This window comes from Emys orbicularis, chromosome 24, assembly GCF_028017835.1.
Source record: "Emys orbicularis isolate rEmyOrb1 chromosome 24, rEmyOrb1.hap1, whole genome shotgun sequence".
Classification (NCBI taxonomy): Eukaryota; Metazoa; Chordata; order Testudines; family Emydidae; genus Emys; species Emys orbicularis.
In genome coordinates, this window is record NC_088706.1 from 14,017,570 (window position 1) to 14,037,021 (window position 19,452).

General features: G+C 55.5%; 1 protein-coding gene across 1 annotated transcript in view; it reads right to left on the reverse strand.

Moving 5' to 3' along the window:
* Positions 1-951: 951 nt before the first annotated feature.
* Positions 952-19,452, reverse strand: part of YJEFN3 (YjeF N-terminal domain containing 3) — a 43,625-nt gene continuing 25,124 nt past the window's right edge. Inside the window, exons 3-6 of the mRNA XM_065421959.1 lie at positions 10,614-10,724; positions 7,666-7,779; positions 4,797-4,947; positions 952-1,151 (exon numbers count right to left, since the gene is read on the reverse strand). Coding sequence (XP_065278031.1) covers positions 952-1,151; positions 4,797-4,947; positions 7,666-7,779; positions 10,614-10,724 — 576 coding nt within the window. The remainder of the gene's footprint in view (positions 1,152-4,796; positions 4,948-7,665; positions 7,780-10,613; positions 10,725-19,452) is intronic.

Here is a 19,452-nt window from a genome sequence, read left to right on the forward strand (position 1 = left end):
GGTTACAGCCCGGGCACAGCAAGTGCAGAGGGAGGTCATTTCCTTCCCTTTCCACATGCAGACAGATCTCCGACAAGAGCAGCAGCTGACTGCTGTGCTCCTCAACCCCCGCAAGGGCCAGCGGCTGAGGCCCGCGGGGCGAGAGCTGGACTAACTGCTGCTGGAGGAAATCGCTACCTGATCCTTCCTCTTGTGCCGCCGGCTTTGCCTCTCTCTGCTCTTTCCACGGCCGGCGGCAGCAGCGACCTGCCAACTGGCTGGCTGCGGAGCAGGCTCCTGTTTACCAAGGATTCCTGTGAAAAGGGCATTGATAAATCCCAACATGTGGATCAGGGTAGGGAGTGATGGAAAAGGCCGGTGAGGTCAGATGGGCCCGTCCTACCAGGGGCCGAGCGTACGTTTCCTCCTGCCATACGTCCTCCACCTGCCTTTGGGAAGCAATTCGCCTTGGAGGGACCTATCCAGCAAGGCACTTACATGGGTGCCCGTCACTGGGGTATCTGAGTTCCTTGCAGCCCAGGAACAAGCCACCCGGCCTTCCTCACCCTGCCGCAAAATGACACAGTGGCCTCTATGACTCCACAATTCAACCCCGCGCCCTGGGCTGAGACGCCGGGGGTGCGAGACCCACGCGAGGGGAGGGGTTTGGCTCAGCGCTGCCTTTGATCCCCTAGGCCCGCCCCGAGTTTAAATGATCAACATGAAGGCTTGGTCACAGTGGCCTGAGATGCCCAAGGACCTCCTGCCAGCAGACGCCCTCCCTGTGAGCTGCATGGCCTCTGGCTGGGAAGCCAGGCCCTGGTGCCAGGACGCAGCATCCCAGCAGGGAGTCACCTGGCTGCTCAAAAAAATACAAAACGCTTTGAAGCCTTTTTATTATGGAGGAGCTGGGTGGCTTTTCCTCTCCTCCCTCCCCACAACTCCCCTCTCCATCCCCGCCCCCCCAGAGCCTTAAAGCGAAACCACACACTCTGTGCCTGGGTATTCGGGCAGGTTGAGCTCAAATTTCTTCTGCACGTCGTAGGGCAGGAAGCGGCCGGCGAGGAAGTGGTGCCTGCCCAGGAAGCGGGTGGCGCACTGCTTGGGCGCGGTCAAGGAGACGAGGACGTCAGGGCTGATTCCCTCGCTGTTTCCTGTCTCCACGTCCCACCCTGCCGTGGCAAAGGAGAGGAAGGAAAGGTGAGAGGCAAGCCGGGCGGGCAGGAGCAAGGTGTGTCTGACAGGGACACGGCATTGACAGGGAGGGAGGAGTTAGGTGGGGAAAGGGGACGCCCCACAGCCCAGCTGCATGCAAGGTGAGGTCTGGGAGGGCGGGGATCAGAGTTCCCAGGGAGCTGAGCTGTTAATAGCCTAACCTGTCCCTCATCCCCCTGCAGGCTCTTGCACGTTGGTGAGGAGCAGATTTTCACACTCATTCCTACATCTGCCTTTCCCCCCATGTCACTAACAGGAGTGTCCAGATCACACGCACCCGCTCAGCGACACAGGGACCAAGCCTCATGTGACGGTGCACGTCATCTGCTTTATAAAAATATGTTTATACGTGTGCATATGATGTAACTGGAATATGCTTTATGCAAAAGGTCTCTTGTAATGTATCATAACAAAGCTTATAATCTACTGAGTGTGATCATCCTATTTGTATGAATGTACCACTCTTGTATCTGAAACTAGGAATATGAAGTATAACTCTGAGGTCCTACTGTAATTATGCAAAGTGTGGGCCATTAGTAATGGGTTAGAATCTTGTTGGCTGCCATTAACCAGGACAATTGATTGTAAATGGTTTATTTACCTGCAAACCTTCCTGTATAGGTGAAGGCCAGCCCTGGAAGAATGGAGGGGGTCTCACAGGACATGTGAACATATCACCTGATACTGGAATCCATCTTAAACCTGGTGCTTTTCCATTTAGAAGGAGGGGTAGGAACCCAGAGAGACAAAAGATTCCCACCTTGTGCCAAAGATATAAAAGAGGGTGGAACAGAACAAAGGTGGTCCCAATCATGAGAAAGCCCCTACTTTTCACCTAAGATGCCTGCTGAAACTAACAAGGACTGTACCAGGGGAAAGGATTGGGACCAGACTAGGAAGGAGTCTAATCTCTGAAAGAAGCTTATTGGAACATCTCTGAGGGTGAGATTTACCTGTAATCAGTTTCTTAATGCATTAGGCTTAGACTTGCGTGTTTTGTTTTTATTTTGCTTGGTAACTTACTTTGTTCTGTCTTGGAATCACTTAAATCCTACTTTTTATACTTAATAAAATCATTTTTGTTAATTAATAAACCCAGAGTAAGTGATTAATACCTGGGGGAGCAAACACCTGTGCATATCTCGCTATCAGTGTTATAGAGGGCGGACAATTATGAGCTTTATACAGAGTAAAACAGATTTATTTGGGGTTTGTATCCCACTGGGAACTGGGTGTCTGGGTGCTGGAGATAGGTGACCTGCTGAGCAGTTTTTGGTTAAAGTCTGCAGCTTTGGGGGCATGGACCAGACCTGGGTCTGTGTTTGCAGCAGGCTGGCGTGTCTGGCTCAACAAGGCAGGGTTCTGGAGTCCCAAGCTGGCAGGGAAAACGGACTCAGAGGTAAATTCAGCACATCATGTGACAGTCCCAAGGGGGTTTCTGTGACCAAACCCATCACACCTCGGCTGGGTGAAGAGCCCCTTTGTGCCCCTCAGGAGCGATCAGGGGACACTCTGTGCTCTGGCTAGTCTCTCGTGCCTGACATGCAGCCACTTCTAGTGTGGAACTCAGCAGCTGTGCGCCTGGCCCACAGCAACGCGGCGGGAGAGGAAGCAAAGAAGGAAGCCGGCTCCAGTTCTTGCCACTCAGGGAATTTAGAGAGAGGCAGAATGCCTCTTCCTAGGCTGGAATTCAGCTAGGGTCAGTGAGCTGCGATGCCCCGTCAACAGGGCTATACAAATAAATAACCGGCTGCAGAATGCCAAGCAGCAGGGTGGCTGGTTTCCATCCCACCCGGTAGATTAATGAACTCAGTGTCTCCTCTGCTCACACCAGCTGGTCTCGCACCCACAACCCAGCAGACAGAGTGGAAGGGGCACTAGCAGAGCTCAGCAGCGCCGTACCAACTCAGCTGAGGAGTGAGGTGTGTGTCCCTCCGCTCCATGGCAGCGGCCAGCCTAGGGGACGCAGGGCCGGGCAGAGCCAGAACGGCTTCTCCCATGCAGGCCCTGGCATTAGGTGGGAATTTGCACATTAAATCTCCAGGGCTCCTGTTTGTTCCTCCCCTGGCTGGGCAGCGCAGGGGTTTTCGCTGCAGTCTGATGGCAATACCAGGCCCGGCCACCAGACACGAAATTACATCATGTCTCACTTTGGGGAGCGTAGTATTTATTACAAATGCCTTGAATGCATCGCGAGGCAGCTCCCTTTCAGCTGGGAGCCAGAGCCGCTGGCAAGCGAAGGACACCCAGGAATACGGGAAGCTGGCACGCAGGAGACAGGGTTCAAATGCTCCCCAGGGTCAGAGCCCCAGAGGAGAAGCTAGGTCACTTTTGTAGGGAGGAGAAGGGACTGTCTCCGTGCCACGCCGGAAGCTAAGCATCAGCACAGCATCCAGCTGCTCATCTGGATCCCAGACATGCACCACGCCCTCCTTCATGTCACACGGTGGGAAAGCGCGCGCCCATGGAAGCTGGGCGTCCGATAGCATAAGCTCCAGCGTATCACTGTGCAAGACGCCCGCTCCAAGCTCTGGCAACACCCCCCGTCCCGATCAGCTGCACCCCCAAAAGACGCTGCAGGTTGGCTTTGTAACGTGAGCGGATCCCCCTGTGGCTGGATCCCACTGTGAACTCGCTTCTCACTAGCCGCCCGAAGCAGGATTCGAACCCAGGCCTACAGGCAGCATTTGCACTCCTGGGGCCACTCGCTCAGCCGCTCCTACAAACCCCATCGAACGTCTCTCGTTAGCCCAGCAGAGACCAAGCAGTGCTGACTGCCGGCTTCGCTCCCGCTAATCTCCCTCTCTCCTCAGCGCTCCAGTTCACGGGCTCCCCCCCGCACTGCTGCGTGGGATGGGCCCCAGCGAGGTCCCAGTTAAAGGGGAGGTCCCGGAATGGAAAAGGCTGAGAACCACAGCCCTAGTTCACCAGTGGCTTTCAGTCTGCAATTCAAGGCCCTTTACAAACATTTACGAATTTAGCCTCACGAGACTCGGGAGGCCCAGACCATGTTCCCTAGTCTACACAGGGAAGGAAACTGAGGCCCACTAAACCTTACTTCCCTCCCAGACCTGAGACCAGAACCCAGGAGAGTCCTATCCATCCTCCGCTCTCATGCACACGATGATATGACTGATCTGGCCTGGGGTTTGCTCTCCTTGAAGCTGTTCTTAGCACGTAACCAGTAACCCCAGGGGTCCCTGGCTGCAGAGGGGCTCGAGAGAGATGCGGGAGGTGGGGGGGTCCTTACTGGATTGGCTGGTGATCAGCCCTTCCTATTGTTACAGCTGTGGCTGTGCCCAGAATTTTGCCACCCAGGACAAAGGCCCTGGCTGGGTCAGGGCTGCCTGGTGGATCGGATCCTGCCGGCTACTCCCAGGGCAGGAAAGGACAAGCAGGAAGGGGATGGGAACACAGAGAGGGGGTTGGGAGGAGCAGAAGGGGAAGGCGAAGTAAGACCCTGCAGCCACTTGGACCTGAGGTGGCGAAAGGCGGGTAACCAGGGCTGAGCATCCTCGGGTGCGGGGTGGGGAGAGCAAGTGCCAATAGGAGAGGGTAAGGCGAGAGGCGGGGGTCCCCCGGGGAGGCTCTGGGATCCCCACCTGAGGGCACGTCCAGGCTGACGATGGGGATCCGGATCTGTTTCAGGGTGGCTAAGATGCTGGTGTACGGCTCCTTCACCTCCCCCGGCTCGGCGTCGGCTCCCAGGATGGCGTCGATCACCACGTTGTAGGCGTCGTTGATCAGCTGGACCTGGAGGGGGCGGGAGCCAGTCAGAAATCCCCATCTGCCAGCCTGAGCCTCACAGCACCCGGCCGGCAGGGGGGCTTCGTCCAGCCCACAGGCCCTCCGTGGACTCCCGCGCACACAGGCCAAGGTGACCGAGTGCACCCGCTCCAGTGCACTGGGGGTCCTGGCTGCCCTACCCCATGTTCTCCCTGTAGGGACTCTCATGCTGGAGCACGGCCCCCTGCCCTCTGCCTGCCGAGCTCTCCGTGGGCACTTCCCCTCTCCCTGCCACACCTACGGAGACGGGACAGATGTTGTTAGCACGCTGGCTCCGTGAGAGCTGCAAGGCCCCGAACGACTGACAGTACCATTCAATGCGAAAGAGAAGCATCTCCCAGAGCCTTCTCCCCTCATCCAAGTGTCCCCCTACAACACACCCTGGATGCAGAGAAAAGGACCAGCTGCCATCCAAATTACCTGGGAACTTTTGCCCAGCCCAGCACTGAAGATCAACCTCTAGGAACAGTCTGGCCAGCTCGGAGCGCTGGAGAGAGAACAGCTGTGGGCAGTTTATATCTATCACAGGGGGCTCAGGAAGTGGCTCGGCAGGAGGAGTAGGCACATGTGGGTTGTATCAAGCGTCGTTCAGTGTTAAGGGTGCGCACTCTAGCCGCAGGCCAGGTGGGGTTGTCGGTAGGTGGTGGCTGCAGCTACTGGCTTCGGTTAGAAGCTGTAACCATGAGCCATTGCCCCCGGTTGGTGTGACAGCAGTGGACGGGGTGTCATCCAACGGGCACGATGAAAGACCATCCGGCTCTAGCTGTCTAACTGCACGTAGCAGCATGGCTTCTGCAGTTTAGGCCAGGAAGTGAAGATAATCCCATGCACAATGCAAGCGGCAGGGGGGCTATAGGGAAGCAAGCTGGAAATTGCCACACCTGGGGTTTGGGCAGCATACGCCAGCTCTTACAAAAATTGCCAGAGGAGCTTTAATGATCACAAGTGGCCGGGGCCCTCAATAGAAGAGGAACATTCCCCTGGGGACGTCTCCAAAGACGAAGGCAGAGCAAGAGAGAGCGCTCGGACTTCTGAGTGCAGCAAGAAAGCCCAGCTTGATTCATTTGTGTCATTTTCTATCGTTCTCCTGTGGAGGTTTCTCTTTAAGGCCTGACCACAGGCATTGGAGTGACAGGTGGCTTCCCGGAATGAAGAAATCACAAGATTTAAGTTAGCAGGCCTGGTCTCCTGGAGGTTTAGTAAAAGCTGCTAACATCCAGGACGTCAGAGTGACAAACTGCTGTGCTGGCCGGAAGCAAGGTCTTTAAAAAAAATTTTTACAGGGTTATTTTTTTTGTCCTGATGCTGAACTTCTATGGCATAGCTTTAAAAAACACTGCCCCCAAAAAGGAGCCAGGTTGTAATAGGTTTTAAATTGAACATATTTGATCTTATTGTTGCTGTAACGAGAAACTTCTCCTACTGTGCATTTCCAGAGCCTGCGGCAGAATCTGGGACCAAAACCCCAAAGGGTTTTAAAGCAATTGTGCTCTTGCCCATACAGTGGAATGGAGCCACGCGGGACAGTAATTTGAGGTCACATTCCTCCAACGGAATCCAATGTTTAAAGAAGAAAATAGCTGGCAGTGTTTGTTTGGGCCGGAAGGAAATAAGACTCAGTAATTCCTTTTCCAGCAGCGAGCGGATTACACTCGCCATTTGGAGTTTTTGGAACCCTGATGCTGGGATCAGATGCCTGAACAAAAGGCCAAAACCGTCCCCGCACGGAATACACCTCAAATCTAGTCTGGGCTCTGCTTTTCCCCCTAGTCTCAGCCTTTGGGTTCCTCACACCAGTATTAGACCCCGGGTGGTTTAACCTAGGAGCCCCTGCACCTTCCTTCTTACCAGCATTGAAAGAACTGCCTGTAATTAGGATTATTAATTATTTGTATTACTATAGCACTAGGAGCCCCAGACATGGCCCAGGCGCCCATTGTGCTAGGGGCTGTACAAACACAGAGCGAAAAGACAGTCCCTGCCCCGAGGAGAGTTAGAGCTGAGAGGCTCTGCTCAGACACATGTGACTGGCACAGCCAAAAACCCCTCCAAATCCCCACCACTCCACCCACGCTCTGCGGCTGGAGTCAGAGCACGGGCTGGAGCAAGGCAGCCCACAGCACTACGGGGAACTCTTTAAAAAGAGCTAGAAACCTGATGTTCTTTAAGCCCTTGGACACACCTGCCTCCCTGCAGCACCGCTGTGTGCAGCAGCCAGACAAAGCCCCGCGGGGGCTGATCAGGGAAACCCCCTGGGCCATCTCCCTCGTGAAAGGGGAGCTTGGCGCGGCGCAGTTGAAATGATCGGAAGCCGCTTCCTTTAGGCACAACGGTAGCTTGGTGAATCCTGCACAGAAGACACCCCCCCCACTGGCCATTTGAAAGTCTCCCAAGGTCCCCAGTGCCTATAAAGCCCCCGCTGTGCCAGGCTGCAGAAACCTGCTTCCCTCCCCCCCCAACACCCAGCACTAGCGTAAGCCAGGCTTTGACGGCTCTAAACCCCGGAAGAACTTTGGCTGTTGAGTTTGGGTTTCTGGTGGGGTGCTCGTGTCTCCGACGTGGCTGGAGAGCGCATGCTCTGGATCTGAATGGGGGCCGGCTCGGTGGGCAGAGTAAAGGGGAGGGGAACTGCATGTGCACACACACCCATGCCCACGCGCTCCGTGCCACCGGGGCGTCGCTCACCTCCGTTGGCAGGTACGAGAGGAAGGGGATGTCCATCTTTTCGCACTGGGTGGTGAAATCCCGATACAGGGAATTCAGGGACCGCTTGGGGTAAAAGATGGTCGGCTCGTATTCCTGAGGGGGGAGGAGGAGAGAACGCTTTAACCCGCACCCAACACACCTCTTCCCACCCCAGCCCCTTCCTTCCTCTGCCCCACCTTGGCGGGCAGCTGTATGCAACCCAGCACCTTTGGTCCTCTGCTCCCCCCTCCCCCCACCGGCAGCATCTTAAAGGGCCACAGGCAGAATGGAAACCTCCTGGGGCCCAGTATCAGGGGGTAGCCGTGTTAGCCTGTATCCACAAAAACAACGAGGAGTCCGGTGGCACCTTAAAGACTAAGATTTATTTGGGCATAAGCTGTCGTGGGTAAAAAACCCACTTCTTCCTGCGGCCCCCAGTCCAGCGCTCCTGGCAATCACTAGAAAGATTCGCCCTGAGCCCAGTGGGTGTTGGCTCAGGAACCACCGGGGCACTAAGCAAACGGTGGCAGGGGGGTTATTCAGCTGGACGGCCCACTCGGAAAGACTGGCACAGCAGATGGCTCCCAGAGGGATGGGAAGGGTGGTCTTGTGGCTATGGAGAAGGGACTCAGGACTCCTGGGTTCCACTGGAAGATGCAATTCCCTGAGCAACTCTCCGTCACCCCACTAGAAGAGCAGGGAGAATCCTGCACTCCCCCAGGGCAGTTGGGTTTTAATCACTCTTTGCAAAGCACTCGAAGGGGGGCACGGTGCAGTGCTAACATCTTTGCGATGGCTTTTCTAACCAGACCGGTCCAGTGCTGGTCCTGGACTTTCCTCTGGGGCGTGGAAATGGGCTGCTGGGAACATTTCCGGACACACGCGGGCATGCCTCTGGGTCTCGTTTGCAGCAGGCAAGTGGGTGAGCTTTGTATCGAAAGCAGGAGCTGGGTCTAACCCGCTGGCAGACCCCCAGGGGCTTGTCTGGGTGGGCTCCTGGGGGCTTCCCACAGCCCCTCAGGGATCGGGGGGAGGAATGGCAGGATGACGCTCATGGTTACAGGGCCCAGCTGGTTCCTCCCTGGGGGCCTGGCGTGATCTAGCCTGCGTTAGCCAGGAGTAATGGAGCAGGAGCTGCTCTCGCCCGACTGCTGGGATACGGGGAGCGCTGAAGGAAGGCGGTCGGGTGGCGTTAGCAGGCGTCCAGGGAGATGCTGCATTTGCTCCCATTCGGTGTTTGCCGCTGGGCCTGCCTGGCTTTGCACCACGCTGGGACCTCTCCGACTGACAGCGCTTACAGAGACTGCAGCATCACACGGGACAGATCCCCCCGCTCTTCCCAGGCTGTGAGAGAGCCGGGAAAGACAAGCCACCCCTGAGTTTACCAGGAGAGCGATCCCTCTGCCCTGCTGGGAGCACCCCAGTGCCCCCCCCACACACACACACACCCTGCTGCTGTGACATCTGGCAGGGAGACAGCTGAGCGATGCAGCCCTCGGACCAGGCTGGGAAAGGGCCGCTCAGCCAGCGAGCTCCCAGCAACAGCCTCATGCATCTATCGCAGCAGTTTTCCCTACTGAATCCTGCAGCGTATTGACCATGTAACCGCTGTCCCACGGCCCCCCGAGGAGACAAGCCGTGGTCAGACAGATCTCGCTGCCGGGGCGCGGGGCTCTTTTCTTAGCTTTCTCTGCTCCATTCCCTCCCGCCCTGCCCGACCCTTTCCCACGGGATTTTCGCTGGGAGTTGCTGTATTTAGTTTGTCTGATTTGTCAGTCAGCTCTGGCAGCGTTTAGCAGCTCCTGAATTTCCTGCAGTTTCATGACCAGCTTCTAGCTCAGAACTGGACCCGGCGGACTCTGGGTGCAATCAGATAGACAAGGGGTATTCACCTCCCTAGAGCATGCTGGGATGCCTCTGCACATTGGGCATAAAGGCTCTGCACCAGCCCTGCGCCCAGTCCCTGGCACTGGGGATAGCACTCTGACTAGGGTTATCCTCCCATTCCTAGGGGCCACAGGGAGCAGAGCATAAATTAGAGCAGCCCTGGGGCTGCTCTCATTCGCTCTGGGGGCGTGGGGGTGCTCAGAACACGGTAAGCACAACGGTGGCTACAGGTCCTCAACCACCCCAAAGTCCCACCTCCCCCAGCGTGTCCCAGAGTGGGAATGAAGCAGCTGAGAATCGGGCCCACTGAATGCACAGGCTGCTGTCTGCCCTCTAGTGGATGGGATATCAGACCTGCTCAGGTCACGCAGCCCCCAAACTGCATTAGCTTCCACACTCTGGATCTCATTGCAAGATCAGGTTAGCTGCCCCAGGCCCTTCCCTGGCTGCCCCAGGGCTCCAGGAACACAGGAAGGTTGTTACAGGGGGTTTTAGTACTGGTGAAAGGCGCCTCTGTCCCCAGAACAGGTGGCTCATAGACAGTGAAAGGGGGGGCCTCCCACACCCCTCAGCTCTGAACGGAAAGATAAGGGGAGGGGTCTAGTCTGTGTGACCCACTCAGTCCTGGGTCATTCTGCGAGGGCAGCCCACAGAGGTGCCGGGTCCTGCCAGGGGCACCGGTTGAGTTTGCCATGTGGAGATTCGTCCCCCAGGAAACAGTCTCAGAGTTTCCTGGGCCCCCAAACAGCCCCTGGGTGTCTCGCCCTGGGCCCTGCGGATCTGAGTCAGGTGCCAACTGGTGATGCAGAACGGGGATCCGTACCAGGTCCCCATCCTTGCATCTCCTACTGCAGGTGAAGAACCTCTGATAAATGAATTAACAGGGGCAGCTACCCTGAGGAACCAAAGAGCTGCCTCTGTCACGGCCGCTAGCATGGACTGAGAGGCCATGGGATCAAGTCTCCTCTCACTTACTGAGATCGTAGCGAGGGGCCACCCACCCCTAGGAGCGCAAGGAAGGTGGCGGAGAAGGAAGTGGGTGATTTGTTAAGGATACTTACAAACACCCGCAAATGCCGTGCGCACACCAAGCCGATGGCGCCGTTCTGATCGGGACCACACACCACAAGCACTGTGGGCTGCTTCCTGGGGAGGGACGGCAGAGGGAACACCTGCAGCGCAGAGAAAAACAATGGGCTCAAAACCCTGCATCGTCACTGAATCTGATCTCCGTCCCCATTCATATCAGCTTGGTCCCCATGGTAGGAATAACCTCCCATGTCTCTTTCTGGCCTTTCATCCAAAGGTGCCTAAATCCATAAGCAGAGACAGGAAAAACTGCATCCATTGCTGGAATGCAGCCACCTCTGGGTTGGAGCACAGCAGCTGTTTAACAGGGCACAACATCGCTACACCAGCGGTTTAGAATAGGAAGTGGAGACGTGTGCTGTATCCAGATGAAACTGCAATGGAGCGGGGAAGACAGAAATGGCGTTACACCGACTGGAATTTAGCCAGGCCCCTGGGATTCACACCTCAACGGTTGCACAACGTGATCACAGAGGGGCCAGACTTATCGGAAAGACGGTGACCCCAGGAGCATGGGACCCGTTAGCCCCACATTGGGACACATCAGTCAGGCTGGAAGCACCCCGCGAGACATGATGTAATCCCAGCCCCAGCAGCCATCTAGCAAGCATGTCATGCGTGGAGCCCGTGAACAAAGCTGCTTTCTTGTCGCAGCACCAGGGAGCAGGGCAGCTTGGCAGGCTCCTAACTGTCTCACTCGCTGCGGCCCTGCTGGACGGAGCAAAAACCGTTTGAAAATTACCAAGCGGCACAGACTCTGCAGGGAGAACCTCCTATTTATCCACTGGCTGATTTTTCCTGCTCTTGGAGTCTGGCCTCTAGTGCCATCCAAACACCGGACACAACCAAACTGCACAAACTATTTACGGTCCCTGACGTCCTGAACGAGCTTTTCAGTACCTGCGCCCTGGCCGGCTCCGCTGTACATTGGCTGGGACTCTAGACCATGGGCTCTGCCATGTTTCCGGAGTCTCACGGCTCCAGGAGCGAGGGAATGTCACCATTGCTGGGAAGGAGGGACAGAGACAGAGAGAAGACGCTGCTCCACGAACCCCGTGCTTGGGGCTTGAGACTGCACATTTCAGCCATGAGGCTGTTCCCGCCAAGCGCTGAGTTTGGGATTAGAGCTCGGTGATCGACCGATTTTTCAGTTCACCGGCAAGTCTGAATTGTTTTTAAACATTGTTTTGAGTCAAAACGAAAACATAATTTTTGGCAAATCAAAAAGTTGGGGAAAAAATCAGTTTCACGTTGAACACTGAGCGCTTCTTTTCTTTTTACATTTTCTAAAAATAAAATGAAAGGAAATTTTGAAACAAAAAGTTGTTTCAAATCGAAAAAATATCTGAACATTTTGATTTTTTTCGGTTTGTTTTTAGGAGTTAGCTAAAGACAGCTGAAATTGATACAAATTCACAAAATGTTTCCGTGTCACCAAATCTGAATCTTTTTTGCCAAAAATGTCTGGGTCAATAAACTTTGCACAGTCCATTCAGGATGTGCCCAGCGGCTTGGCAGGAAGATGGAGAGTGAATCCAGCTCACTGGTTCTCAAGGAACATGATAGCATTAATGAAGACAATGTTACCCCCATTTCACACCTAGGTAAACTGAGGCAGCACAGCAACTAAGGCCCTGGCATCCAGAGGGTGCTGAGGATTGCATTGCTCCTCTAGACGTTGATGGTAACTGAGAATCAGGCCCTAATCACTTTGAGAGGAAGACGAACCTTGAGGGTAAGACACTGGGATGGGACTCAGGAGCTCTGGGTTTACCCCTGGGGTCTGCCACAGTTGCACTAGGTGACCTTGGGCAAGTCACTTTCCCGCTCTGGGCTTCAGCTCCCCCTCTGTCCGAGAGGGACAATGACGTTTCCTTTCTCCCCTGGGTTGGCTAGTTAGACTGTGAGCCCTTTGGGGCAGGGACTGTGTCTCACGGTGCAGCCCCTGACACAGCAGGGCTGGGAGCTCAGCTGGGGCTTCTAGTTGCTCCTGTATTACAAATAACAACCACCACCCAAGGTCACGTGGTGGCAACAATTTGATTCTAGCCCAGGGGCCCGATTTTCACAGGTTCACAGCTCAATCACGGCAGCTGCTGAGTTTCAGCTTCCTGACGCCCAGGAGCGCTCCTCCAACCCGCCCTCCTACTACCCAAACAAGGAACTTTCCCCCGCCGCCTGCCACCCTCCCTGGCTGCAAAACAATTCCTCGGCCAGGCTACAGAAATCAAGAGCAGCACCATCTAGGGCATGCGGCTCTCCAGAGGAGAACGCTCGGGCACGCCCAGCCAGCGTCGCGCAGTGAGGGCCACAGAGGATCGAGGAGCTCAACTCCCAAATGTTTCTCTTCCCCAAACAAATTGTGTGCCCTTAAAAGGGGGGGGGCATACGCTGGCACAGAGGCTTAGAATGGAAAAGCTGAGCCAGCCCTAAATACAGTGACGCTACTGAGCCTTCACTCTCATAAGACACAAAGCTATCTTTGATCCATACATCGTCTCTCTCTATTTATGAAGGCCAAGCTGTAAAAACACACGGGCACCTATTTTCTCCTGGAAACGGGGCGAGAATGACCTTCCGAGCTCTGGCCTGTCCTGCACCACGTAAAAGGCAAGACTGAATCGCGTTTATCCCCCGAGTTTTAGTCGGGACAGAAACGCTCAGCTGAGGATCTTGCCCTGTCCAAAGGTGTCAGTGCAGAGAGCCAGGGCTCCGGGATTCTGGAAGCCATGAGACTGAGCGGGGCGTCGAGAAGCAATTATCCCATGCCTGGACATACGGAGGGGACTTGTGGCTGGGAGGAAGTTTCTGCTACAATCGGTTCGTTTTTATTCCCCCTCATTAACACAGCTAAGGCCTCGTCTCCAGCAGAGAGGTCAACCTCTAATTGGGCACCCTGCGACGCAGCACGGCCTAGTGGCTAGAACATTGGACTAGGGGACCCTGATTAATCCCTGGCTCTGTCAGTAGCCTTGGGCTAGTCCCACTGGGGTGCCTCTGTTTCCCGTCCTACCCTTTGTCTTGTCTGTTTCGATTGTTAGCTCCGGGGGGCAGGGGCTGCCAAGGGGTATGTACAGCCCCTGGCACAATGGGACCCCGGTCTCTAGCTGCTGCTGTCATACAAATAAATACTAATTTGATGTGGCAGACAAGGGGCGGAAACAACTTTTCACAGCCCGTCCATCCAGTGATTCCAGCCAGGGGCAAAGCCTTACTCAGGGACACAACGAGATTTACTCAGCCTGGAAACACTTTGGGGCAGGGACTGTCTTTTTGTGCTGGGTTTGTGCAGCGGCCAGCACAATGTGGGCCTGGGCCATCCCTGGGCTCCTAGCCCTCCCGCTGCTGTCCCACAATGCACCACCCACTGCAGAGGTGGCCTGTCTGGTCACCTGTCTGCACTCCGCTGTCCAGGTCAGCTTGGCCGGAAGCCACCTGTGCTGTCCCCGTAGCCCTGGCACGGAGCCACTGTCAGTGTGCCCGGCGCATTCCATGCAGCTGCTGGTGGGTGGGAGCAGCGCTGGGGCGGGCAGACGATTCGGCATCGGGAATGGGAAGTGAGCGGCTGAAGCCGATAAACTCTTGAACCCAAGAGTTTTATTTAAATGTGGAGCAAGGTCTCAGGGGAAGGGAGGGTGAGACAAATCGTGGGCAGGACAGTGAAGATCAGCTTCTAACTATAACCTTACTGGCAGCTGCCCAGGCATCTCCTCTCGGGAGCTTCCCCGGGGACTGGCTGAGCAGAAGCAGCAGGTGCTTCGAGGGGTTTTAAGCGACAGCTGAAAATAGAAGGGGCCGGTTTTATAAATCCCAGCGGCTGGCGGGTTGGCTCCTGAACAGACAGCCCATTGCCAGGGCCAGAATTAATCCTGCAGCTCAAAGAGAGCAGCGGAAGATGATTAAAAAAAGCCGGGCTGGAGGGGAAGGAATATCTGTCTAATACTCCTATTAACCACTGTCCGCTAGTGACGCTCCTCCCACGGAAATGTGCCTTCTTTACATTTTCCCTCATGAACGTAACTGGATTTTAACAAAGCTTTGCACACGTGGGGCTGGAAAGAGACACTTTCAGGCCCCTTGGGAAAGGCCCCTGGCCACGTGGGCCTCCCCCAAATGCAAATCTATTCTCTCCTCCCCCATCCTGCCATATTCCTTGCCAGATGGCAAGTGAGGTATGCAGCTAGTCCATGGAGCCGTGCGTCCCTTTGCTGGTACCCTCTCCCCTCTGGCGTGTGCTACATGCCCCTGGCATGTCCTGTCTTTAATTAGATTGTAAGATCATTGGGCAGGGACCATGCCTTTCTCTTTATCTGTGCAGCTCTCAGCCCATTCCTGACTGGGGGCTCTGGGATCTGTCACAGGAGAAATCAGGGGGGCTGCTAAACTTCACCAGCTTTTGCAACAAAGACGGGTCAGGTTCAAACAATCCCCCCAAAATAGAACCAAATCCCACACGTGCCCTGATCTACCCTCCAGTGACAGTAGAATCATAGAAGATGAGGGTTGGAAGAGACCTCAGGAGGTATCTAGTCCAACTCCCTGCTCAAAGCAGGACCAATCCCCAACTAAATCATCCCAGCCAGGGCTTTGTCAAGCCGGGCCTTAAAAACCTCCAAGGAAGGAGATTCCACCGCCTCCCTAGGTAACCCATTCCAGTGCTTCACCACCCTCCTAGTGAAATAGTGTTTCCTAATATCCAACCTAGACCTCCCCCACTGCAACTTGAGACCATTGCTCCTTGTTCTGTCATCTGCCACCACTGAGGACAGTCTAGATCCATCCTCTTTGGAACCCTCCTTCAGGTAGTTGAAGGCTGCTATCAAATCCCCCCTCACTCTTCTCTTCTGCAGACTAAACAAGCCCAGTTCCCTCAGCCTCTCCCAGGGCCGGCTCCAGGCACCAGCTTAACAAGCAGGTGCTTGGGGCGGCCGAGGGAGAGGGGCGGCACCTGCGGCAATTCGTTTTTTTTTTTCAATTGCCGCCGCCGATCGCGGCTTTTTTTTTTTTTTTTTTTTTTGCTTGGGGCGGCAGAAATGCTGGAGCCGGCCCTGGCCTCTCCTCATAAGTCATGTGCTCCAGCCCCCTGATAATTTTCATTGCCCTTCGCTGGACTCTCTCCAATTTGTCCACATCCTTTCTGTAGTGTGGGGCCCAAAACTGGACGCAATACTCCAGGTGTGGCCTCACCAGTGCCGAATAGAGGGGAATAATCACTTCCCTCAATCTGCTGGCAATGCTCCTACTAATGCAGCCCAATATGCCATTAGCCTTCTTGGCAACAAGGGCACACTGCTGACTCATATCCAGCTTCTCGTCCACTGTAATTCCCAGGTCCTTTTCTGCAGAACTGCTGCTTAGCCAGTCGGTCCCCAGCCTGTTGCAGTGCATGGGATTCTTCCTTCCTAAGTGCAGGACTCTGCACTTGTCCTTGTTGAACCTCATTAGATTTCTTTAGCCCAATCCTTCAATTTGTCTAGGTCACTCTGGACCCTATCCCTACCCTCCAGTGTATCTACCTCTCCCTCCAGCTTAGCGTCATCTGCAAACTTCCTGAGGGTGCAGTCCACACCATCCTCCAGATCATTAATGAAGATGTTGAACAAAACCGGCCCCAGGACCAACCCCTGGGGCACTCCGCTTGATACCGACTGCCAACTAGACATCGAGCCATTGATCACTACCCGTTGAGCCTGACAATCTAGCCAGTTTTCTATCCACCTTATAGTCCATTCATCCAATCCATACTTCTTTAACTTGCTGGCAAGAATACTGTGGGAGACTGTATCAAAAGCTTTGCTAACGTCAAGATATATCACGTCCACCGCTTTCCGCATATCCACCGAGCCAGTTATCTCATCATAGGGCCAACTTGGTGCACAACCAGGTGCAACTCGGCACTTTGCTTTAACCCAAGCGTGTAGCTGATATTTTTGGTTCGTTCCAACCAGAAATTCAGGAGGCTGCAAACCCAGGTGGGTCAGAACCAAAAGAACTGGACCTTGGCTTTTTCACGCTGTTCTAATGGAGAACTGTGACACCGAGCAGCCCTGTATTCACACCCTACACACCTAATCTCTGTACAAAATACACCTGGTGAGGTGAAAACGAATAACTCGCCGATCATTGATATTCTTGGGACGTGTGTACATGGTGGGGAGTCGGCACCGTGGATACACACGGGAATGACGGTGCAGGTGTGTTTGACCCAGGTCTGGCGGGGGTGTTGGTAACCAGGTCTTTCCAAAGGAACGTGTCTTTAAACTGAACTGTTTGGTAACTCCGGTTAAAGTAGCACACTGTTGACTCCTGAAAAGGACAACGAACCTTAACATCGGATTGTCCCAGGACAGGGCTGGACGTTTCAGAGCACACCTTTCTGGGACAAGTGGGGTGGGGCAGAGAGTGGAGTCACCGTACCAGGTGTTACCCAAGGCTGGGGGAAGCCAGGGGAAATCTGTGGCATTGCAGGCAGGCTCCAGGATCCAAAGCTGGCGCAGGGCTGCCCAGTACGTAGACAGAGGACATGCTTGATGCTGACTGTGGGCATCCCAGGCAGAGCGCCACAGTGGCCAGGCAGCGGGAGGCACTCGGGGTTACAGGGTAAGAGGTGCCAGTCCCTCCCCCGTCTGGGTTGCACCCCAGAACGTGACAGGAGCGACTGCAGCAAACGAGTCAAACGCCCCCACCCCTCGATTCCAAAAGCATGTTTCAGCCCCGAGGACAAATCCCTGCCCCACGTGGGCCATGCAGCCGAACGGGGCCGCTGGGCGTGAGGGTGATGACGAGCTGGAGCAGTCTGAATTCTAGGCATCCCTGCTGCCTTCCACAAAGGCCAAGTGCCCAGAGCGAGCCCAGAGCCCGACAACTCTGAACTCTCATTCCATGCGTGGCAGCCGTCCTAACTGGCCTTCTCCACAGCAGCCCCTGGGAAACTTGTACATGTCGCCCTTCCCAGCCGTGCCAACTGGGTGAGCAGCGCGCTGGCAAAGGGGAGCCAAACAGGGCGTGGGGTGGGCGGGCTCCCCCTGGCCCAGATCCTGCAACAGCCTCTCTGTGTGGGGCCAGGACTCTGCGTATCCAGAGCAGCTATGGCCAGGTGGGTCAGATTTGACGTGGCGTGGAACTTCCCCTTCTCCCACCAATGCAGTGGGTTTGGGGCAGGGGCCGGTGGAGGATACAGGCAGCCCAGGGAGTGAAGCAGATGCCCCCATCCTCCGTGGGGGTCCCACGAAGCCCACAGATCTTCGGGCGTCTGTGGGGCGGAAAGTCCCAGGTGCAACGAAAATCAGGCTCATGTTTCCACTGCCCTGGCATCATCTCCCAAGGGCCTCCACAGCCCCGGGAGGGAACAAAGCTCCCCGAGGTAAAGGCCTCCTTCCCTGGGAGAGCAGCCAGTGCTGGCTCGTGCTAATGCCAGATGCTCTGAGCCAGTGAACGGCAAGATGCGGGCATTGTCTGCTGGGGGGGGTGGGGCGCTTTGGGAAGTCTGCCACTGGCACCAGCAGATGGCACACGGTGCTCTCCATGCTGTGAAATTCATCCCCCTAATAAACACAGCTGGGTTTTGGAATTCATGGCTGGACTCTTGTTAACAATGCCCCCCTCCAAGCAACCAGCAGGGGCCAGGTGGGGATGAGGTGCCAAGCTGCCTTCCCCTTGGATTCTGCTGCTAGAGGGAACGTTCAATGGCTCACAATAAGCTTTGCATCCAGCAGACACGGGTCCCCTTTCCCCCTCCTGCGCCCGGCCCGGGTCTCTGGGAACGCGAGAGCTTTTCCCCGGGAGTTGATAACCTCAGATCACATTGATTTAAAGAAAATAAAAAGTTGAGCTCCCGCGCAAGCAGTTTAACCCAGATGAAATAACTGAAGCTGCCCAAGGAATCCAAAAACAGCAGGGGGAGGAAGAAAGAGCTGGAGCATGGAAAGCATCGGTTCCATTGCCATCTGCTTACTGTCCCAGCAAACAGCCAGCAGCTGACAGAAACTGCCACGGCTGAAGCGAATCTCTGCAGCACGACTGATTGCACCACGCAGCTCAGGAGCACAGGGCGGGCAGCCAGGGGCGACCGGGTGCCAATCCCAGCTCTGATTTATGGGACCCCTTTCGGTGCCTCGGTTTCCCCATCTGCACGGGGAGGATGCTGCTGCTGAGCTCACTGCAGAGGGGACGCTGTTGAGGGTTAATCAGAACACTGGGCGGATTGTGCGTAGGACTGGGAGCTCTTGGGCAGACGCCATCTTCCCAGGGGTGGGGTCCTTAGGGCTGCAAAGGCCACATGTAACCCGGATTGAGCGGAGGATGAACCAGGGAATTCTGCTGTGCATTTCAAATGCCACGAAGTCAGTTTGTGGCTCAGCCCCACCCAGTCCACCCACCTCCATACCGTGGCTCTCTAAGGAAAGCAGGGCAGACCTGACCCCTGGGCTCTGAGCCTCCCGAACCGGAACACCAGACCCACAGCAGCCAGGCCCAACCCCCCAACAGAACACCAAACTCCACCTCCCAAAGCCTGGGAACCTCAGAGCCGGGCCTGGCTGTCGAGCGGAACTCTGCAGCTGGGGCCCAGCTGGGACGTTTGGGGCCTCCGAAGCTCTCAGGAATGTTGGACGCTGATCTGGACCTGGGTCCCGACCTGGTGACTCAGGCCTCTCTCCATGTGGTTTCCAAACCCTTCTCCGCAGAAGAACGGAGGCAGGAGAAATTGCTCAGGTGCTCACGTGTCCTGTCGAAAGGCCGCATGCAGCGGGGGCGTCTGGTTTGAAGGGGCTGCACTGGGCTCTCTTAATGCCGTGGATGGCTGCAGAGGAG